The sequence below is a fragment of the Esox lucius genome, chromosome 4 (genome assembly GCF_011004845.1).
Source record: "Esox lucius isolate fEsoLuc1 chromosome 4, fEsoLuc1.pri, whole genome shotgun sequence".
NCBI lineage: Eukaryota > Metazoa > Chordata > Actinopteri > Esociformes > Esocidae > Esox > Esox lucius.
In genome coordinates, this window is record NC_047572.1 from 22,176,210 (window position 1) to 22,194,902 (window position 18,693).

The window sequence follows — 18,693 nt, forward strand, 5'->3', positions numbered from 1 at the left end:
ATAAAAACCCCAACATGGCCACAGCCACTCTTTCAAGGAACATGTTGAAACAGTAGGGAGACATTTTGTTACACATGGTCCAATGCAGAATCCATACAATACAGACAGAGACACTGAGGAATCACACAGGCTTACCTTCCCATAGCCCAGCAAGATAATTCGTACCAGCACCACATTTATCCTGGCACCCAGAGACTTGTCATGGTAAATCTCATTCACCTGCACATAGAAAAGTCATAGACACACGTGGGAACATATTGAATAAAGAGAGGGAGAGAGAAAAAGAGGGAGAGCGTTGGATCGGGGATTCTTCAATCATGGAAACACAAGACATGCTTTCATGGAGAGAAAAGGGAGCTTTATGGCCCCGTTGGTGAAAGCTGCCTTTCCACTGGTGCTGAAGTAGCCAGGAGGAGCTAGGGGGATATTTACAATAAGTGTTCGAAACAGACGCGCACACACTGCAATCGCCAAAAAACATTTTTACATTCATTTTCACCAGAACCAAATGACTCAAGACGTCAAACAGAGGATAAACTATGATAGAGCAGATTAATATGAGCTAAGGATAGATAGAAAGAGGACAGGTAGAGAAAGAGACGGAACGGGGGGTGGATGTTTTTTTTTTTGAGAGAGGGAGATGGTTGCCAGGTAACCCTAAACTTGGGGACATGGTGTACCCCTCTGTATCGTGTGGAAATCCCAGACCCAGAGAAGAAACCACCCCAGGTCGTGTGGAAATCCCAGACCCAGAGAAGAAAGGTCTTCTTTTGGACAACGGTCAAAGAGAAACTTACATGTCCAGATTTCTAACTAGCAACGTGCATCTCTGTCTGTCTGTATACCTGTCAATTGGCCTGGCTGTCTACCTGCCCGTCTGTTTGCCTTGCCCAGTCTTTAGTGTTGCACCGCATTCCCTCATTATCCTTTGCTGCTTTCCAGGAACACCAGAGCAGAGGTGATGTGTGGGAGAACAAGGAGAGTGACAGTTTGGGTATCGGTCTCTGTTTCTGGGTGAATATGGGGGCATGTCTATTTGTTTATGCTCTGTGTGTCAGAAGCATGTGTGTGTGCGTGTGTGTGTGTATGCTCTAGCTGTGTGACAGCAGCATGTGCCTGTGTGTCTATGCTCTAGCATGTGTACTTGTGTATGTGTCAGTCAGAGTTTTGGATGTGGCCCTCCAATGGGACATGGCCCCTCCCACTACGTCCCTTCCAGTTGGTTGCCACAGCGACAGCAGCCCAATTAGGAGCTAGTTGACCTCCAGGTGACCCTAAAACCTCAGGACCCACTCTAATGAGACACAGGCACAAATGCACGCTCACACATACACATATTTACTTATCTATCTCAGTGGGGAGGCCAAAGTTGACAGCCCACAAAAAACCCTACTTTTACCTTTTACTAATCCTAACTCTAACCCTAAACCTTACCCTCACTTAACCATAACCTTACATTTCCACCTGAAGGTAATTTAGTGCCAGGGCCTAACCAAAATGTGTTATCTAACACTAAAGACAAAAAAATATAAAAATCATAATGGGGACAGGGAAAATGTCCACATTTGTCATGTTTTGTTCCACACACTCCCACCTTTGGAGGCATAGAATATTTAGGCAACATCCAACAGATACAGAATGGCGTCTGGGACAGGACTGGAGTATGACTTCATACCACTCAATGATTTATGTGCACATACAGTACCAGTCCAAAGCTTGGACACTCACCCATTCAAGTGAATGTACTGTAGGTCTTAGCATAGTGGTTACACTGATTATGGAACACTGATATGCTATGACTTGTAATTCATATGACACAGTTTTCACTGGGACATACGCTATCAGGGGGATAGTGATTTTTCTCACACACCTGCTGAATGGAAAGGCAGACCTGGCCTCCTCAGGCTTTAGGACTGCTGGACTGGGAAAAGACAATGAAAAAAAGCTTGCTTCCATTTATGAGAGAGAGAATAAAATGCTAGATACACTAATCTCTGCACGCACAATCATTTACGGTGCATTTGAATTTGCACCAACATTATCAAGACGTAGGATTGCGGCTGTCTATCGCAGGAAAATGGAGCGATATGCATGCAAACTTGATACCATTTCAAAACAAGTTTCTTCACGCTTGCAAAAGGTGGGCTCAGGTGGGCTCAATTGAAAATGTGGTCAGGTTACCTTAGAAGGTGACGCCTCAAACTGTCGATTTCTGCAAGTTTACACGACAAAATAATGCAGCGTCTCAAGTCTTCTTCGATATATCTCGGAAAATCTGACATGAGCTGTTGTCAGGTTATGTCTACAGTGCTGCACCAAGCCACCTCTATGTTGGTCAAGGGATGATGGTCAAGACCTGACAGCAGGGACGCCTCTAGCCGTCTCTATGTTGGTCTAGGTGATAGTCAGGGCCTGACAGCAGGGACGCCTCTAGGCATCTCTATGTTTGTCTAGGTGATGGTCAGGGCCTGACAATAGGAATGCCTCTAGGCATCTCTATGTTGGTCTAGGGGTGATGGTCAGGGCCTGACAGCAGGGACGCCTCTAGGCATCTCTGCGTTTTTGTTTTTGTTTGTCCCCAATTAAAAGGAAGCTGCCCTGTGTTGCCTCTAAATGGGGATCCTATTTAAGTTCCTTTACTTTCACACCCAGTGTGGTTCATTGTTGGTTCAAGTGTTTTGACATTCAGTCTTGGTTGGTGGTGCCTCTTTGGTTTATTTAGTTCTTCCTGAGAGTTTGGAAAGAAGGACATTAAAGGAATGTATTTCAGTTCTGCTCCACTTTTCCTGCCTCACCACCACCGTGACACTTGTTGTGCTTGGGGACCTGACCTGTGATCAGGGTTTAACAGGGTGGTGTATTGGGTGGTGTATTTATCAGGGTGGTGTAGTAGAGTGGTGTATTTATTGGAGTGGTCGATTTGACTGGTGTATTTAACAAGGTGGTGTATTTAACAAGGTGGTATAATAGGGTGGTGTATTGGGTGGTGTATTTATCGGGGTGGTGTAGTAGGGTGGTGTATTTAACAGGGTGGTGTAGTAGGGTGGTGTATTTAACAGGGTGGTGTAGTAGGGTGGTGTATTTAACAGGGTGGAGTAGTAGGGTGGTGAATTTAACAAGGTGGTGTATTTAACAAGGTGGTGTAGAAGGGTGGTGTATTTAACAGGGTGGTGTAGTAGGGTGGTGTATTTAACAGGGTGGTGTAGTAGGGTGGTGTATTTAACAGGGTGGAGTAGTAGGGTGGTGAATTTAACAAGGTGGTGTATTTAACAAGGTGGTGTAGAAGGGTGGTGTATTTAACAAGGTGGTGTAGTAAGGTGGTGTATTTAACAGGGTGGAGTAGTAGGGTGGTGAATTTAACAAGGTGGTGTATTTAACAAGGTGGTATAGTAGGGTGGTGTATTTAACAGGGTGTGTAGTAGGGTGGTGTATTTAATGGAGTGGTCGATTTGACTGGTTTATTTAACGGGGTGGTGTATTTAACAGGGTGGTGTACACTCACCTAAAGGATTATTAGCAACACCATACTAATACTGTGTTTGACCCCCTTTCGCTGAAAGCATTCTTTAGAAATGTTGGCCCATATTGATAGGATAGCATCTTGCAGTTGATGGAGATGTGTGGGATGCACATCCAGGACACACGAAGCTCCCGTTCCACCACATCCCAAAGATGCTCTATTGGGTTGAGATCTGGTGACTGTGGGGGCCATTTCAGTACAGTGAACTCATTGTCATGTTCAAGAAACCAATTTGAAATGATTCGAGCTTTGTGACGTGGTTCATTATCCTGCTGGAAGTAGCCATCAGAGAATGGGTACATGGTGGTCATAAAGGGATGGACATGGTCAGAAACAATGCTCAGGTAGGCCGTGGCATTTAAACGATGCCCAATTGGCACTAAGGGGCCTAAAGTGTGCCAAGAAAACCTCCCCCACACCATTACACCACCACCACCAGCCTGCACAGTGGTAACAAGGCATGATGGATCCATGTTCTCATTCTGTTTACGCCAAATTCTGACTCTACCATCTGAATGTCTCAACAGAAATCGAGACTCATCAGACCATGCAACATTCTTCCAGTCTTCAACTGTCCAATTTTGGTGAGCTCATGCAAATTGTAGCCTCTTTTTCCTATTTGTAGTGGAGATGAGTGGTACCCGGTGGGGTCTTCTGCTGTTGTAGCCCATCCGCCTCAAGGTTGTGCGTGTTGTGGCTTCACAAATGCTTTGCTGCTTACCTCGGTTGTAACGAGTGGTTATTTCAGTCAAAGTTGCCCTTCTATCAGCTTGAATCAGTCGGCCCATTCTCCTCTGACCTCTAGCATCAACAAGGCATTTTCACCCACAGGACTGCCGCATACTGGATGTTTTTCCCTTTTCACACCATTCTTTGTAAACCCTAGAAATGGATGTGCGTGAAAATCCCAGTAACTGAGCAGATTGTGAAATACTCAGGCCGGCCCGTCTGGCATCAACAACCATGCCACGCTCAAAATTGCTTAAATCACCTTTCTTTCCCATTCTGACATTCAGTTTGGAGTTCAGGAGATTGTCTTGACCAGGACCACACCCCTAAATGCATTGAAGCAACTGCCATGTGATTGGTTGATTAGATAATTGCATTAATAAGAAATTGAACAGGTGTTCCTAATGATCCTTTAGGTGAGTGTATTTGGGTGGTGTATTTAACAGGGTGGTGTAGTAGGGTGGTGTATTTAACAGGGTGGTGTTTGTTGGCTGGTGTATTTAACAGGGTGGTGTAGTAGGGTGGTGTATTTAACAGGGTGGTGTTTGTTGGCTGGTGTATTTAACAGGGTGGTGTAGTAGGGTGGTGTATTTAACGGGGTGGTGTAGTAGGGTGGTGTATTTAACAGGGTGGTGTAGTAGGGTGGTGTATTTAACAGGGTGGTGTAGTAAGGTGGTGTATTTAACAGGGTGGTGTAGTAGGGTGGTATATTTAACAGGGTGGTGTAGTAGGGTGGTGTATTTAACAGGGTGGTGTAGTAGGGTTGTGTTTTTTACAGGGTGGCATTAATAAACCGATCACTGAATGTATTTTAGTAGCTTTTACAGGTGTACTGGCAGACTGGTACTACCTGGTTGATGTCTCTGTGCAAGATCATGGACACCACCGCTAGGCTAGCTTCAGACAGACACACACATACAAACGCAGACACACATATTAGGGAGGATGAGTTGGTTATTAACACCATCCAGCCATCTCGCTAATCACGATTATGTGTCAGAGTAAAGGTCTCCCATCACTTAGCCAGGGAAACAGGGTCTTCCAGGACACAACAGCAATAAACAGACACTTCATATGCAGGAGATTAAAACACAATGGATGTCACGAAAAGGCTAAATAGATGGGAAAATAGAATCTCTATCCGTCCAATCTACTGTCAGGAGAGAAAGGGTAGAGAAAGAGAGAGAGATGGGGAGAAAGGGAGGAAAGAGGGGGAGTGTGTTCTGTGTATGTGAGGGTGCGGAGGGAAAATTCGGCTAACCCTCAGAATCTTCATCTAATGTTCACATGAAATGTGCCAGGATCATTCACGTTATATTCTGAGAAACGTTCTCACAAATGTACAGATGGTTTCCTCAAGAATGCCGTTAGGTCACCGACTAACATTTAAATAGTAGTGTTCTGTGTTGTGCAAGCAATGTTTCTCAGAGACCTTAACGACGATTCCCCTAATGACAAATATAGAACTTGGTGGTTTCCATGTTGTTAGATAAGATATCAATGCTCTAGACACGTCTCATGTTGCAAGAACATTCATGTTGACATTTTTCTATGGAAAAGAAGAATATTCTCTCTACATCCCCTCAAACACACACAGATGGTGGACATGCTCTCAGAATAGAATATCAATGTTCGCTCTCTTTCTCTGGGCAAGCGGACCGGACAGACCATATCGTGTGAGACTGCATTGTTGACACTCCCTGTGTGTGTGTGTGTCATGGACTTGCCAAGAGGGATAACGCTTAACTTATACTTTCGCTTGAAAGTGGGGTCATAGTGTCCATTTGTGCATGTACTGCAGAAATGTAGTTCTTTTCTGGTGGCTTGTGTTTCGACGGGGGATTTCGGCATGATATTTTTCCCAGTTTTGTCTTGGCTCAAAATCTAGTTTTTTTTTGTTTTTCTAATTCAACCTGTGATTGGTCAGAAGCTCGCCCACCTCCCTTTGGCGTGGGGTGACATTGATGCTCCCCCCATCTTCCTCCTTTTTTTCAAAGACAAAGATGAGATATATGTAAGCACACCACGTTTGACTGCACGAGACAAATGGTTCAGTACGCCATGCGACTGAGGTGTCCTGGGGCCTTTAGGAGAGGGGGAGGGGGCATGTGTGGGAGGAGGGTCCAGGGATCTTTTTGATTCAGGTCTGGCCAATTGATTCCTCCAAATTTCCCATGGACCACTTAAAGGAGATCAATGGCTGTTTGCATTTCTTTGTCATGTTTTTCTTCTCTGTTCTCCACTAACAGGGCCGCATATTGCAAAATCGGCCTGTGTATTTTTGTGTATTCTTTGATAGACCAGCAAGTCTCCTCTATGGTTCATTGACTAACCAAACCACACAAGAATTTATCAATTGGTGCTTTTAAGAAATACATTATTTAGAGGAGCCAGATTAACATGGGAAGGGAGTAGGAGGTAAAGATAGACACCCCCCCTCTCTCGCAAACACACACACACACACTCCAAACAGGATTTTATTGGTTGCCGTGGGAGCTGTTCATTGAGCAGACAGACAGATCATCCACCTTCTGTGACCCCTACCTCTCACCCTCTGTACCTTCTGTGACCCCTACCTCTCACCCTCTGTACCTTCTGTGACCCCTACCTCTCACCCTCTGTACCTTCTGTGACCCCTACCTCTCACCCTCTGTACCTTCTGTGACCCCTACCTCTCATCCTCTGTACCTTCTGTGACCCCTACCTCTCACCCTCTGTACCTTCTGTGACCCCTACCTCTCATCCTCTACACCCTCTGTGACCCCTACCTCTCATCCTCTACACCTTTGGTGACCCCTACCTCTCATCCTCTACACCCACTGTGACCCCTACCTCTCATCCTCTACACCTTTGGTGACCCCTACCTCTCATCCTCTACACCTTTGGTGACCCCTACCTCTCATCCTCTACACCCACTGTGACCCCTACCTCTCATCCTCTTCTCCCATCTCTGACCCCTACCTCTCATCCTCTACACCCTCGGTGACCCCTACCTCTCATCCACTCCGCACTCGGTGACCCCTACCTCTCATCCTCCACGCCCTCTGTGACCCCTACCTCTCATCCTCCCTGCCCTCGGTGACCCCTACCTCACACCACATTCTTTGATCCCTCTCCCTCACCCTCTCTCCCACTTCTCCCTCTCTGTCCCTCTCTCTCACCCTCTCTCACCCTCTCTCACCCTCTCTCACTACCTCTCCCACCACTGTGTCTTTTTCCATCTGCCTCAAAAGATCTTCCTTTGACCTGCTGACCTTTAGAAGACCCCCCATTAAACCCTACTGAAAGTAATAATTATTGCTACTTTTCTTCAGATCAATTTTAACTTTTACATTAGACCTGGATTTCAGTACTGGAAGGAAAGAAAAACAAGTGTACCTTCACTACTTCACAAGGTATTTCTATCAAGTGATATTTTGTGCAGGGGTTTCCAAATGTTTTGGCTTCGTAGCCTTTCAAATGAGGTGCCTTTTGAGTTGGGATGACAAAACATAAACAGATCAAATGAGGATATACAGTATGTATGAAAGAAATACTGCATTTTGTCATACTGTAGCTAAAGCTGGTTATAACGCTTAAACAGTAAGACATGTACATACTTTGTATCTTTCCTTATGATTGTCAGTGATATGAAGTAATTTACGTTTACACTAAAGTCGTTTTCCATCAATTCCATATTATCGTATCTACATATTTACTTTACCATGCACAGAACATGTCACCCCATAACCAGTATGGAAACTGCAATGACCTAATAGTAGTAGCTGGAATAAAAGCCAGATAAAGCAAATGCTGTCCTCACTGAAACAATGTACACTATATCCTCAGGCTTCTCCGGTGGAGAACAGACCCACATGCAAACAGACAACATACTGTATGTTAAGATAACACATTTCTTTGCTCTCACAAGGCCTCTATGATCTCACCCTGCTCGGCTTTGGACAATGAAATGAAAGAAGGAAACGAAAGAAAAGATAACCCCTGCTCCCTCTTTAAACCCTGGATGGATCTTCCCTTCCCACTGTGCCTGCCCTGCGGTGGCCCTAGAGGCTCTTCAGGAAGCCAAATATCCCACTGGAAGGAGAAGAGACACTAGTTCTACAGAACCTCATTGTTGCCTAATCAAAGGCTAAGCTAATGATTAGCATCCATTAGATCTCAATCACCACCCTGTCCAAATGTTTCATGGTGTGATGGGAAAGCAGTCTGACAATCTTTAATAGGAAACGCACGGCTCATCGAGAGACACAATGGACAAACATTGAGAAGCATCATGTAGAGACACCACGGGGAAAAAAAACAGTAGATCTGTTCTTAGGTTTTGTCCGTCTCCTCCTTCTACTGCCAGAAACAGAGAGAACGAATTGATCCCAAAGTGAGCAAAGTAAACTTTCATGAAGAAAGTGGCATAAATGCCATGCGTGGGAGGTTGTTTTATTTATTTTTATTTCTCTATTTACTGTTTATCTGGTTTTCAGTAATTTATTCTGAATGTGATGTTTAATATACTCTCTTTTTCTCTCTCTGCCTCTCTCCCTCTCTAGATGAGAAGGATACCTACAATATAGCGATGCATCCCACTCTAAGATTATCTCACCGGTATCTAGAAGAAGTAACACGTGAAGAGTGTATTCTTTCTCACAACACCGGGGTAAACACAACAAGAAGTGCTGCCATTCTTTCTGCTTGCTATGAATCTCTCAGAAATATGTTCGCTGCTTCTTCCACAAAGGCTACAAACATACACACACTTGCACTAAAACCACAAGCACACACAAACGCGCACACAGTGGTGTAGCGGCGGCTGTAAGAAGGTAAATGCTGTATATCTACTTTGTTAGTTAGTAGGCATTGGCATTTAATCTCGACTGATACGTAATGTATATGATTGTTTTGAAAACCAATAGAACAGGACATAGCTTATAAGAACTTATAAAAATATGTTTTCCTCAGCAAGTATAGTTATTATGGGCTGTTCATTGCAAATATCAGGACGGTCCCTCCAAAAAATAGATGACTGGCCAAGGGAACGACCATTAGGGAGGCTATCAAGTGGCCAATGAAAACTTTAAAGGAGCTGCAGTAAATTCTAACCAGAACTGGGCACTCCCTCCATAGTACAAAAAGTTAGAGCTCTGTGGTATGGTGGCAAGCTGGAAGCCATTTCTGGTAAAAAAATAAATAAATAAACGAATGATATTTTGGTGTGAACCCTCCTGCCCTCTACCAGAAAGCTGAAATTAAAGAATAATTTCATGTTTCAACATAACAACGATCCAAAGCAAGAAGCCACATCAACCAAGCAATTTCTCGAAAAAAGGAAGATCAATGTTCTGGAATTGCCCAGTTGGTGGCCGCGACTCAATCCTGCATAAAATCTTGGTGTGTGCACAGGAGATCCTACTCAGAGATTCGATCTAGAAACCATTCAGTTAATGGTATGATGCTCTAACTGCTCCTAAGGCCACCTGTTAAAGAAATACCACTAATCAAGTAACATAGCTTTTGTTTGTCTTCTTCAATGAAAGGGAAAAAACAGTAACAAATCAAAATGTCTTAGCAACTATCAAATTGAAAAATATATTCTTTCATCCAACAAATCAAAGGTATGTTTCGGTGTTCCTCAGGGTTCCCTATTTTTTCCCTGTTTTGTCTATATAATCTGCATCTTGGTAATGTTCAGAATCCCAATGTCAATGTCCCTTTTCACTGCAAAACAGACAACACACTGCATAATGTTAAAAGGGCTTTATAAAATACATTTGATTGTAACTGATTGATTTAAGAATTAATAAATGTTGGAGTGGTGCCTACGTTTGCTTCAGAATATTTTTAGGTGTGTGTGTGTTGTACTTACGATGTTCATGAGTGTGAGTAGATACTTTTGGACGTGCTCCTTGGTGTGGAACTGGACCACTGAATCGTCCACTCCCAGGAGGACCTCGATGTTGTAGGCCCTGTCTGGACTGTGTCTCCGTTGTCTCTGGGCTCGGGTCTGGTTGATGCTCTGCTCCACACCACGAAACAGTGACTCCAGGTCCATCAGACCACCCAGGTCAGCACCTAAACCAGACAACACACACATACAGTAAATAGCTAGAATCCACACATGCAAATTCTAATCTCATCAAAAACAGGTGTACACATGTAAACACGCAGATACACAGACCATAGCGGATGCCTGAGGCAGAAAGTGCAGAATGTGTGTGTAATTGTTGGTACATGTGGGGTTATCTCTCACAGATTTTACTAATCAACCCAATATTGCCATTCACATGCCAGATGGTGTGGCAACTAAACACTAAATACACTAAACACTCGCAAGTATATGTTTAATTGATGTCTCTCTCACACACACAAAAACACACATAAATGTATTTGTGTTTATTGGGCTTATATAAACTATCTTGAGTCAGGAAAGGAGAAATGAGACTCCAAAGCCAAAGCTGCTCTCAGCCCGCCTCTCCACTCAGACAGACCTTGGTCACCACTCAGAAAGAAGGTGGCCGCCACTCAGACAGACCTTGGCCTCCACTCAGACAGACCTTGGCCTCCACTCAGACAGACCTTGGCCTCCACTCAGACAGACCTTGGCCTCCACTCAGACAGACCTTGGCCTCCATTCAGACAGGCCTTGGACTCCATTCAGACAGACCTTGGTCTCCACTCAGAAAGAAGGTGGCCTCCACTCAGACAGACCTTGGCCTCCACTCAGACAGACCTTGGCCTCCACTCAGACAAACCTTGGCCTCCATTCAGACAGACCTTGGCCTCCATTCAGACAGACCTTGGGCTCCACTCAGAAAGAAGGTGGCCTCCACTCAGAAAGAACGTGGCCTCCACTCAGATAGACCATTGCCTCCACTCAGACAGACCCTGGACTCTAATTAGAGAAACTGTGGCCTCCACTCAGACAGTCTGTGGCCTCCACTCAGACAGACCATGGCCTCCACTCAGACAGATTGTGGCCTCCACTCAGACAGATTGTGGCCTCCACTCAGACAGACCGCGGTTTCCAGTATTCACCCACGTCACTTCCTTTAAACCAAAACGAGGCTGTGGGGTACGGAAGTAACGTTGGTCTGCCCATCTGTCATAACGTTACCTACAATGCCGCCGCATTGTTGTGTTCCCAAATGTACATCTTCAAAGAGAAAGAAATCCTATACAAGTCAAACATTCTATCGTTTCCCAAAAGATCCTGTATTTTGCCGTGAATGGATTCATAATATAAGAAGAGATCCCGGTCGCCATTTCAAGGTAAGATATTAACATTAGTTTACGATGCTAACGTTAGCCATATTTATGTTAACTGTCATAGAGATAGCTAGCTAAACCTTCTGGCTAAATAGACATGACTTGATTAGCCACGAACCGGTCCTTTTTAAGTTATAACAAGCGAAGGGCTGATTCGGGGGTAACGTTAAGCAAGTAGTTGCTCTTTTTACTAGCCTGGTCAGCTAACGTCCTGCCTTGGGTAGCGTGTCTTACAGCAAAATATAAACAAGACGTGATCTGTGCCTGTTTATGATAATAACCATTGCTAATCTAGACCATGTTAAGCACACAACTACGTATAAACAGTGGATAAACAGCAAGCGTATTTGTTCTAGCAGTGGCACCACTCCGCAAACCGAGCAGTTTATCCACAGTCTTGATACCTGAATGTTGTAAGGTGCCTCGTTTTTTCGCATTGAGCGAAAAGACTTAGCTCTCACACTGTCTGTCTCGCTCGTCTTGACTATAGGCAAAATAATTTATTGTTAACACTCAAAATAACAGTCAGGCTGGTGTGGTTAATATATCTTAACAATGCTTTGCATCAGCTTGTAATGTTGTCACGTCCTGTTGTTTTATCTAGCTAACAAGCTAACTTCAACAGTAACGTTAACTAATGCTGATTTCAGAAAAAAAGCTGTGATCGTCCGTGCATTACCTTCCACGTCGTGCACATATGCCTCGATCCAGTTGCTGTATCCTTTAAGCAAAACAGCCCGGGGAATTATTGGCCCATTTTTCGACATAGTCCACTGTTATGTTGGGAAGACATGAAAGATTTGATGTCCACAAAGGTATCGCCATGATGATAGACGCCCGCTGCTGCGCTCTGTCAATGAACTTCCGGTTAGAGTGTACCCCCCAGCCTCGTTTTGGATTTCAAGATGGAGGCGCGGTGAATAAGGTCCATGGAATCCAAAGGCCCTGTCCTCTCATGCTCTGTTCAAGGCCACTGTTAGCCGAGGAACTTGTGTTTTTGTATGTGTGTGTGTGTGTGTGTGTGTGTGTGTGTGTGTGTGTGTGTGTATTTGGTCTTAGCCTGCAGTTGCCAGGCAGCACAGTCAAACAGGCTGAGGGATGGGGTCTCATGGAGGGATGCTTTGCTGTATGGATTAGTAAAGAAGTGGAATTCTACCTCTCAGAACGATGAGAATCAATGGGCATTTTTGGCCCACAAGCCATGGACACACTACATGCTGTAGAAACGACTTTAGGCTGGGTTGTTAATGGAATCTCTGTAGTGAGGATTGAAGAGTTCATACACCAGCAAAACATGTACCACCTTCCAAAACACCATCAAGAAAAAAAACTTGAAGTTTCAGGCAAACTGGTAGATGGGTATTGGACTGATATCAACAACACAATATTTTCAAACAATGACTGGTAGGACAAGTTCACCAAGAATCTTGAATTTCATAGCATACATGCTGCATCATGGCTGACATGATTGGAAAAAGGTGCCCAGAGAGGATTTCCAGCAACGAATTGAACTGCAGTGATGGTAAGACATGATATATTCCACACCACTGGTTTTAGCATACTAAGACGACAAAGATAAGGGTTCTCACTCCAAAATAGTACTAGCACTTCTATGGGTGTGATCACTAGATTCAGACAGGAGCAAATTGGCAATATGGCTGATAAATAGCCCGTGTTTCATCAGGTAATAGTGCCAGCTGATGAATCTGAACTTCTCTGGTTTCTTTGGTGGCCAGATGGCAACAACAATCAAGCAATGGTGCAGTACAGGATGGCTGTGCACTTATTTGGTCCTACTTTGTCCCAGAGTTGTGCCGGCTTCACCCCCATAAAGTGAAGCTAAAGACAACAAAGATAATTTTGACTCCAAAGGGCTTTACACAGTGCTTCACAATTTCTACTGTGACGATTGCCTGAAATGATTTAGCTAAGGAAAGGATGCTGTCCCATTGTTTTGTGATTTAAGAAACATCCGTGAGAAGGGAGGACTCCGGCTAGCAAAATTAGTAAGCAACAGTCATGTTTTGTATTATCCATTAATTTTAAAAAAGCAATGTCAAAGCCAGAATATTTAGAGATGGATCATAATAATCTCTCAATTGAATGATCTTTTGGTGTACAGCGGTAGGTCCAATCTTATACCTTCAAGTTCAGTGTTGTGTTCCAACACCTCTTTCCAGCAGAAGTATAATTTCAGCATCATGTAGTTCTGCCTGTGAAGAAAATCCAGAGAGCTTTGAAGAATGAAAATAGGCTGTGATGACACTGTACTGGCATCACTTGCTGAGCAGTGGTTGGAACGAGGATGCTCCAAAAGTTGAAAGATTTTGAAGTTTAAGGGTGTGTCAAACCTAGAGGCTTAGAGTTGCATCATGTCTCAGCTGCCAATGAGGAGGGATATGGTTACAATGGAACATACATCACCTAACAACACTGGGCCTTTTAAATGGGAAAGGCCAGAGTTGCTCCACGCAAAACCATCACCATACCTCGTAGGGAGCTCACTTCAGCCACTGAAGCAGGAACATTGATGCTAAATAGAGAGCTGCACCTTCTTTTGGACAATAGTTGTGTTAAAGTGCACCAAAAACAAGACTGCTAGGTCTGAACTTGTCTCCGTTGTCTCTGGGCTCGGGTCTGGTTGATGCTCTGCTCCACACCACGAAACAGTGACTCCAGGTGCATCATCAGACTTGTCTCAATGGAGGTGTGTTAATACTTCCTGAAATCCAGCTGATCAATGTTTCTAGAGGACTTAAGGTGGAATCTATAATATAGAACAAAGCCTGGATATTTGGCCAGCATATCCTAAACCCCCTGGAAAGATTACCATGGACAACTGTCTGGTAAAAAAGAAAAGAGAACTGCAGTGATGAATATCTTGACAGCAGAAGAAGCGGTGGATACAGTACACCCGATCATGGAACACTTTTCCCAAAGGAGTCATCGTATGAAGTCGTTGCATGGATGTGGAAAGTGTATTAACCAAAATACTTATGAGTTAACATTTTCCATTGTGTCTTTGGGTGGCATGGATCAGGTGATTTAGTGGCTTATGTTTTGGTTGCGGGAAAGCACTCCATTGTGTTTCAAGCTGCAATATAGGTGGACTGCTGGAGTCAAAGTTGCTAGTAGTTTTGTAGCGCTGATCATATCATGCCACTGATCATGTCACTGTTTGTGTAGGAAGAATGACTTTGGTGTGGGTCAAGGGATGTTGCTGTTTTTGTATAGCTTTCTTTCTTTCTTTGATTTGAGACACTGGAAGCAAACCTGTCCTTAACACAGACATGTGTTGGACCAAGAAATGCAAAGCTTCAAAGCACTTGGCAATATTAGCATCACTGTGGATCAAGGAAGCTAAGTTGGAAATCTTCTGCTACTGCCAGAAGAAGACTTCCTGAGGAGATCTCCAACCTCCTGAAGGGAAACAACGTGAAACGGAACAGTGATACTAACAAACTCAACCCAATGCTCCTACCCAATAATAACAATAATAATAATGACCCAGCCAGTTTGTGTCCTGCAAAGGACAAGTGAAGATCATGCACTCGGATAACAGTACCAAGGCAATCGCCAAGACGTTTTGTCAGATGTTCTGTTTATCGGCCTAGACATATGAGGCAATGTGTTCTTTATGTATTGCCTAACCGCTGTTCACATGCAATAACTTCTCCACAAATGTGTCATCTTGTGACGTATAGTCAACCATGTGCAAAGCCATACTGTGCATGTGCAACATTTGCATACATATGATGCCATATATGGAGAAACACATTCAGAGCCACACTGGCTTTTAAGTTGAATGATTAGAGGTTTAACAGTGCATGCATATCCTTCTAAACTTTCACATCTTAGATGATCCTTCTGTGATGGCATGTACCAGATCTGTATGATGGATAGTGTTGGGGTCTGTTGGTGGGCGGTATAGATTGTATTAAAACTATCCTGATAGAAATATGTGTCACAGTATGGATTTGGTCATAGTGAATGTACCATGGTAGGCAACAGCATGGATTTCAGCATCGATGTGAAGCGCAACGTTGTTGGAAAAGACAATTGTGAAGAGATACCATTAGTGTCCACAATTCCAAAACTACCATATTATTTTTCATTCATATTGTCCAGCCCTGCTTCAGGGGGACAGTTAGTCAAGCACGACGCTACACTGGGGCTAGGGGGCGCTATAGCTATGTCACAAATCTGCATTGTCCCAGTTAATCCCCCTTAAGCGTTTTAGTGTTTTTTATTTGTTAATAAAGAAAAATGTAAAAGTTAATAACCAGCCATTCTGTTAGCACCCCCAGATATTGGTCAAGCTCCCCCTTAGCACTGGGAGAGAAAAAATCCTGGCGCCGTGACTGCAGTTAGTGTACAGTGACAGCACATCACATTATCCCAGACTGAGAGGTGAGAAGTACCGCCTTAACGGCAAGCCTTGCTAGTAGTGTCAAACAGGTGTACATCTGGAATGTATTCATTCTGGCGAAAAAGGTTGAACTGGTAGTTGCAAAGCGACTGTTTTAATAAACAGAAGCAAGCAGGATGTAATGGGAGTCGGAAATTTGGATTGAATAGCTCTCTGACAAAGGCACAAGAAGAGGCAGTGTCAAGGGTTGACTTTAGCAGTGCTAAATGATCAAGTCTTAGACCCTGGGAAGGACAATTCAAAAACCATTTTGGGAGAATGCAACAAGTATCACCCTGAAAACGTGATTACTGGAGTACTGTGAGTCCCAAAATCACTATGTGGATAAGTAGTAGTCAGTTGTAGTGTGATTCTAATTGTAGTTTCATTCCTCCCTTTTAACTTGTTGAACAATGAGATCATGGAGCCCGTCTGGTTTGAGAACCAGTGATCTATACAGCACAATGTGAGTCACGTTTATATGTTTATATATATATATTTATATGACTTTGACAAATACATACAAACTATGGTCAAACCCAACATGTACGGAGACATGGGATTGGTGACCTGCTACACCCACATCCATCCTAGTTTAACACCTATGATCATTGTGTGTTAGCCATACAAAGTATGAGTCGGGGGAAACTACCGTGATAGGGAGAGAGAAAGAGAGAGAGACAGAGTGAGAGAGAGAGAGCAAGGAGGCTGCTGGGTAGATCTGCCACCTAGTCTCCCGTCTCCCAATCAGCAAGGGGCATCCTTTCCTGCCCGCTCCTCTTATGCAACGTTACCTAGGCAACCGGCTCATGGGTAAAACAACGCGCCGCACGGCTAATATTGGCTCCAGAGTCGCTAGGAGAAAGATCCTAGAAGTCTGTGGAATAAGGCCCAGTCGAAGCTACATGTGACTGACAGGCCGTGTTGAGAATGTTCTCTCATTACTTCAGTGAAAGTTGAGGGGAAATCTGCAGAGGGAAATGATAATTAAATGTGACCAGTCTTTTTAAACAACCATGGGTGTTATAAAGAAAACAGCAGATGCCATAGTTGTCATGTGTCTATGTCTATCATGTGTTGTATCATTTCTTTCAGCAAAAAATAATAAATATGCAGAATTGAAGGACCCTGTTCTTCAGATTAACCCCAGCACGTTTTCTTCCCTAATGATGAACAAGTCCTTTTCAACAAATCACACAATCTGTTTTTTAAAGGTAAGTTCAGTTTAGATATTTTTACCTCTGGTTACATAAGAGCAAAGCGAGAGAAAGTAGCATTTTTAATCCGTTCATCTTTTTATGAGGATGCCAAAAAATAAAAGCATTGTGAAGAAGCAACAGTGCTGTAGTCAGACAAGAAGATTCACTAAATCTGGCTTGTCTTAACTATAGTAAAAAAAAATTGAGGGAAACTACAAAACTTGCATGAAATGAAATGAGACTGATAGTGTTCATGTGGTCCTTTTTATTGTTCACTTTCTCTTCCATTTTCCCTCCATCGTTCCTGAGGCAGGTGCTGTGAAAACTTTCTTTTAGGGCTGTCAAACTGGGCTGTTAAAATAATGAATCGCGATTAATCGCATAATCTTCTGTAGTTAATCATGGCTTATCGTAATCTTAGAATGTGTTAAAATTTCACCCCAAATACACGATTTTCGGTTTAAAAAACAGTGCAATATGTTAAAGACATACTGTAGACTATGGACAGCGCTTGATTTGGAATTTAGTTTAGTTTAATATTCCACAACGCCAGTCTATAACTTACCAGAATAACAGTCCAAACGCATCTAAACATAGCCCATGTCAATCTGGTCTGTGATCCCATAGCTCTACTATCTGTTTCCACACCCAGGAAAATAACTGCTACGTCAGGCTACTTTATAAAACACGTGTTAGCCTCTCTTATCTGGAGAGCTGCAGGGTGTGCAGGCATTTAACCCACTGAATCACCTAAGCTGGTCAAGGTTAGAATGGGGTTCACGTGGGGGACTGTAAACATTAGATTTCCTGAAAGATGGTTAGCCACAACCAAATACTTGTGTCTCTATTTAATGATTCCCAAATTCAATTAAATGCATAAGGTAGACTACTTGAACAGGTAATGGCATAAGCTAGTCATGGTGGCTCGAGAAGTTGGTTTGATGGTTTGGTGGAAACATTAATGTTTAGCTTAGATTAACAAAAACAATAAATAATGACAATTTACCATGCTACAAGCAAAGTGTTAACAGTTGGATTCACCCAACAGAGTTAAGAGAGACATGCTAGCATTCTCATTTAATGGGTTTCAGTAGTGAGAATGGGGTGCGAGGAGAGATATTCCACTTTCCTCACATCCATTGTACTAACGGATATGTAGCCTGCTATTGCGTTGTTAGGCAGTTGTTTACTAGCGCAGAGTAAACACGGTTCACCAAATAAATTCACCTACTTTCCAGTGAATAAAAAAAAAATAATCCCTGTGAAGCGTTCATGTCAAGTCAACTGCCCATAAAGTTACTGGAAAACAATAAGTATGTGTGATTCTGATTGCTAACGCTAAAGGCAGCCTCTAGCTATGGATAGCTCTGAGGCTCCAAAATAAAAAATGCGTTAAAGGCGACAAAAAATGTAACGGCATTAAGTATTTAAAATAAATTGCACGTGTTAACTTTGACCGCCCTGTTGTTTTTACGTTTCATGGCTGAAGCGACACAAGGTGGGACCAATGAAAATGTAGAGATCAGTCTACCAGCCCCCACCTGCCATTTCCTAAACATCCCACTGCCTCCACCTCCCTT

The 18,693-nt window shown here is 43.4% G+C and overlaps 1 protein-coding gene across 2 annotated transcripts in view; it reads right to left on the reverse strand.

The window, feature by feature from the left end:
- LOC109614569 (A disintegrin and metalloproteinase with thrombospondin motifs 2-like) overlaps positions 1–18,693 on the reverse strand; it is a 132,843-nt gene that overhangs the window by 23,281 nt on the left and 90,869 nt on the right. For both annotated transcript variants that reach the window (XM_013133529.3, XM_013133530.4), the window contains exons 4-5: positions 10,107–10,312; positions 136–219 (exon numbers count right to left, since the gene is read on the reverse strand). In XM_013133529.3, coding sequence (XP_012988983.2) covers positions 136–219; positions 10,107–10,312 — 290 coding nt within the window. The remainder of the gene's footprint in view (positions 1–135; positions 220–10,106; positions 10,313–18,693) is intronic.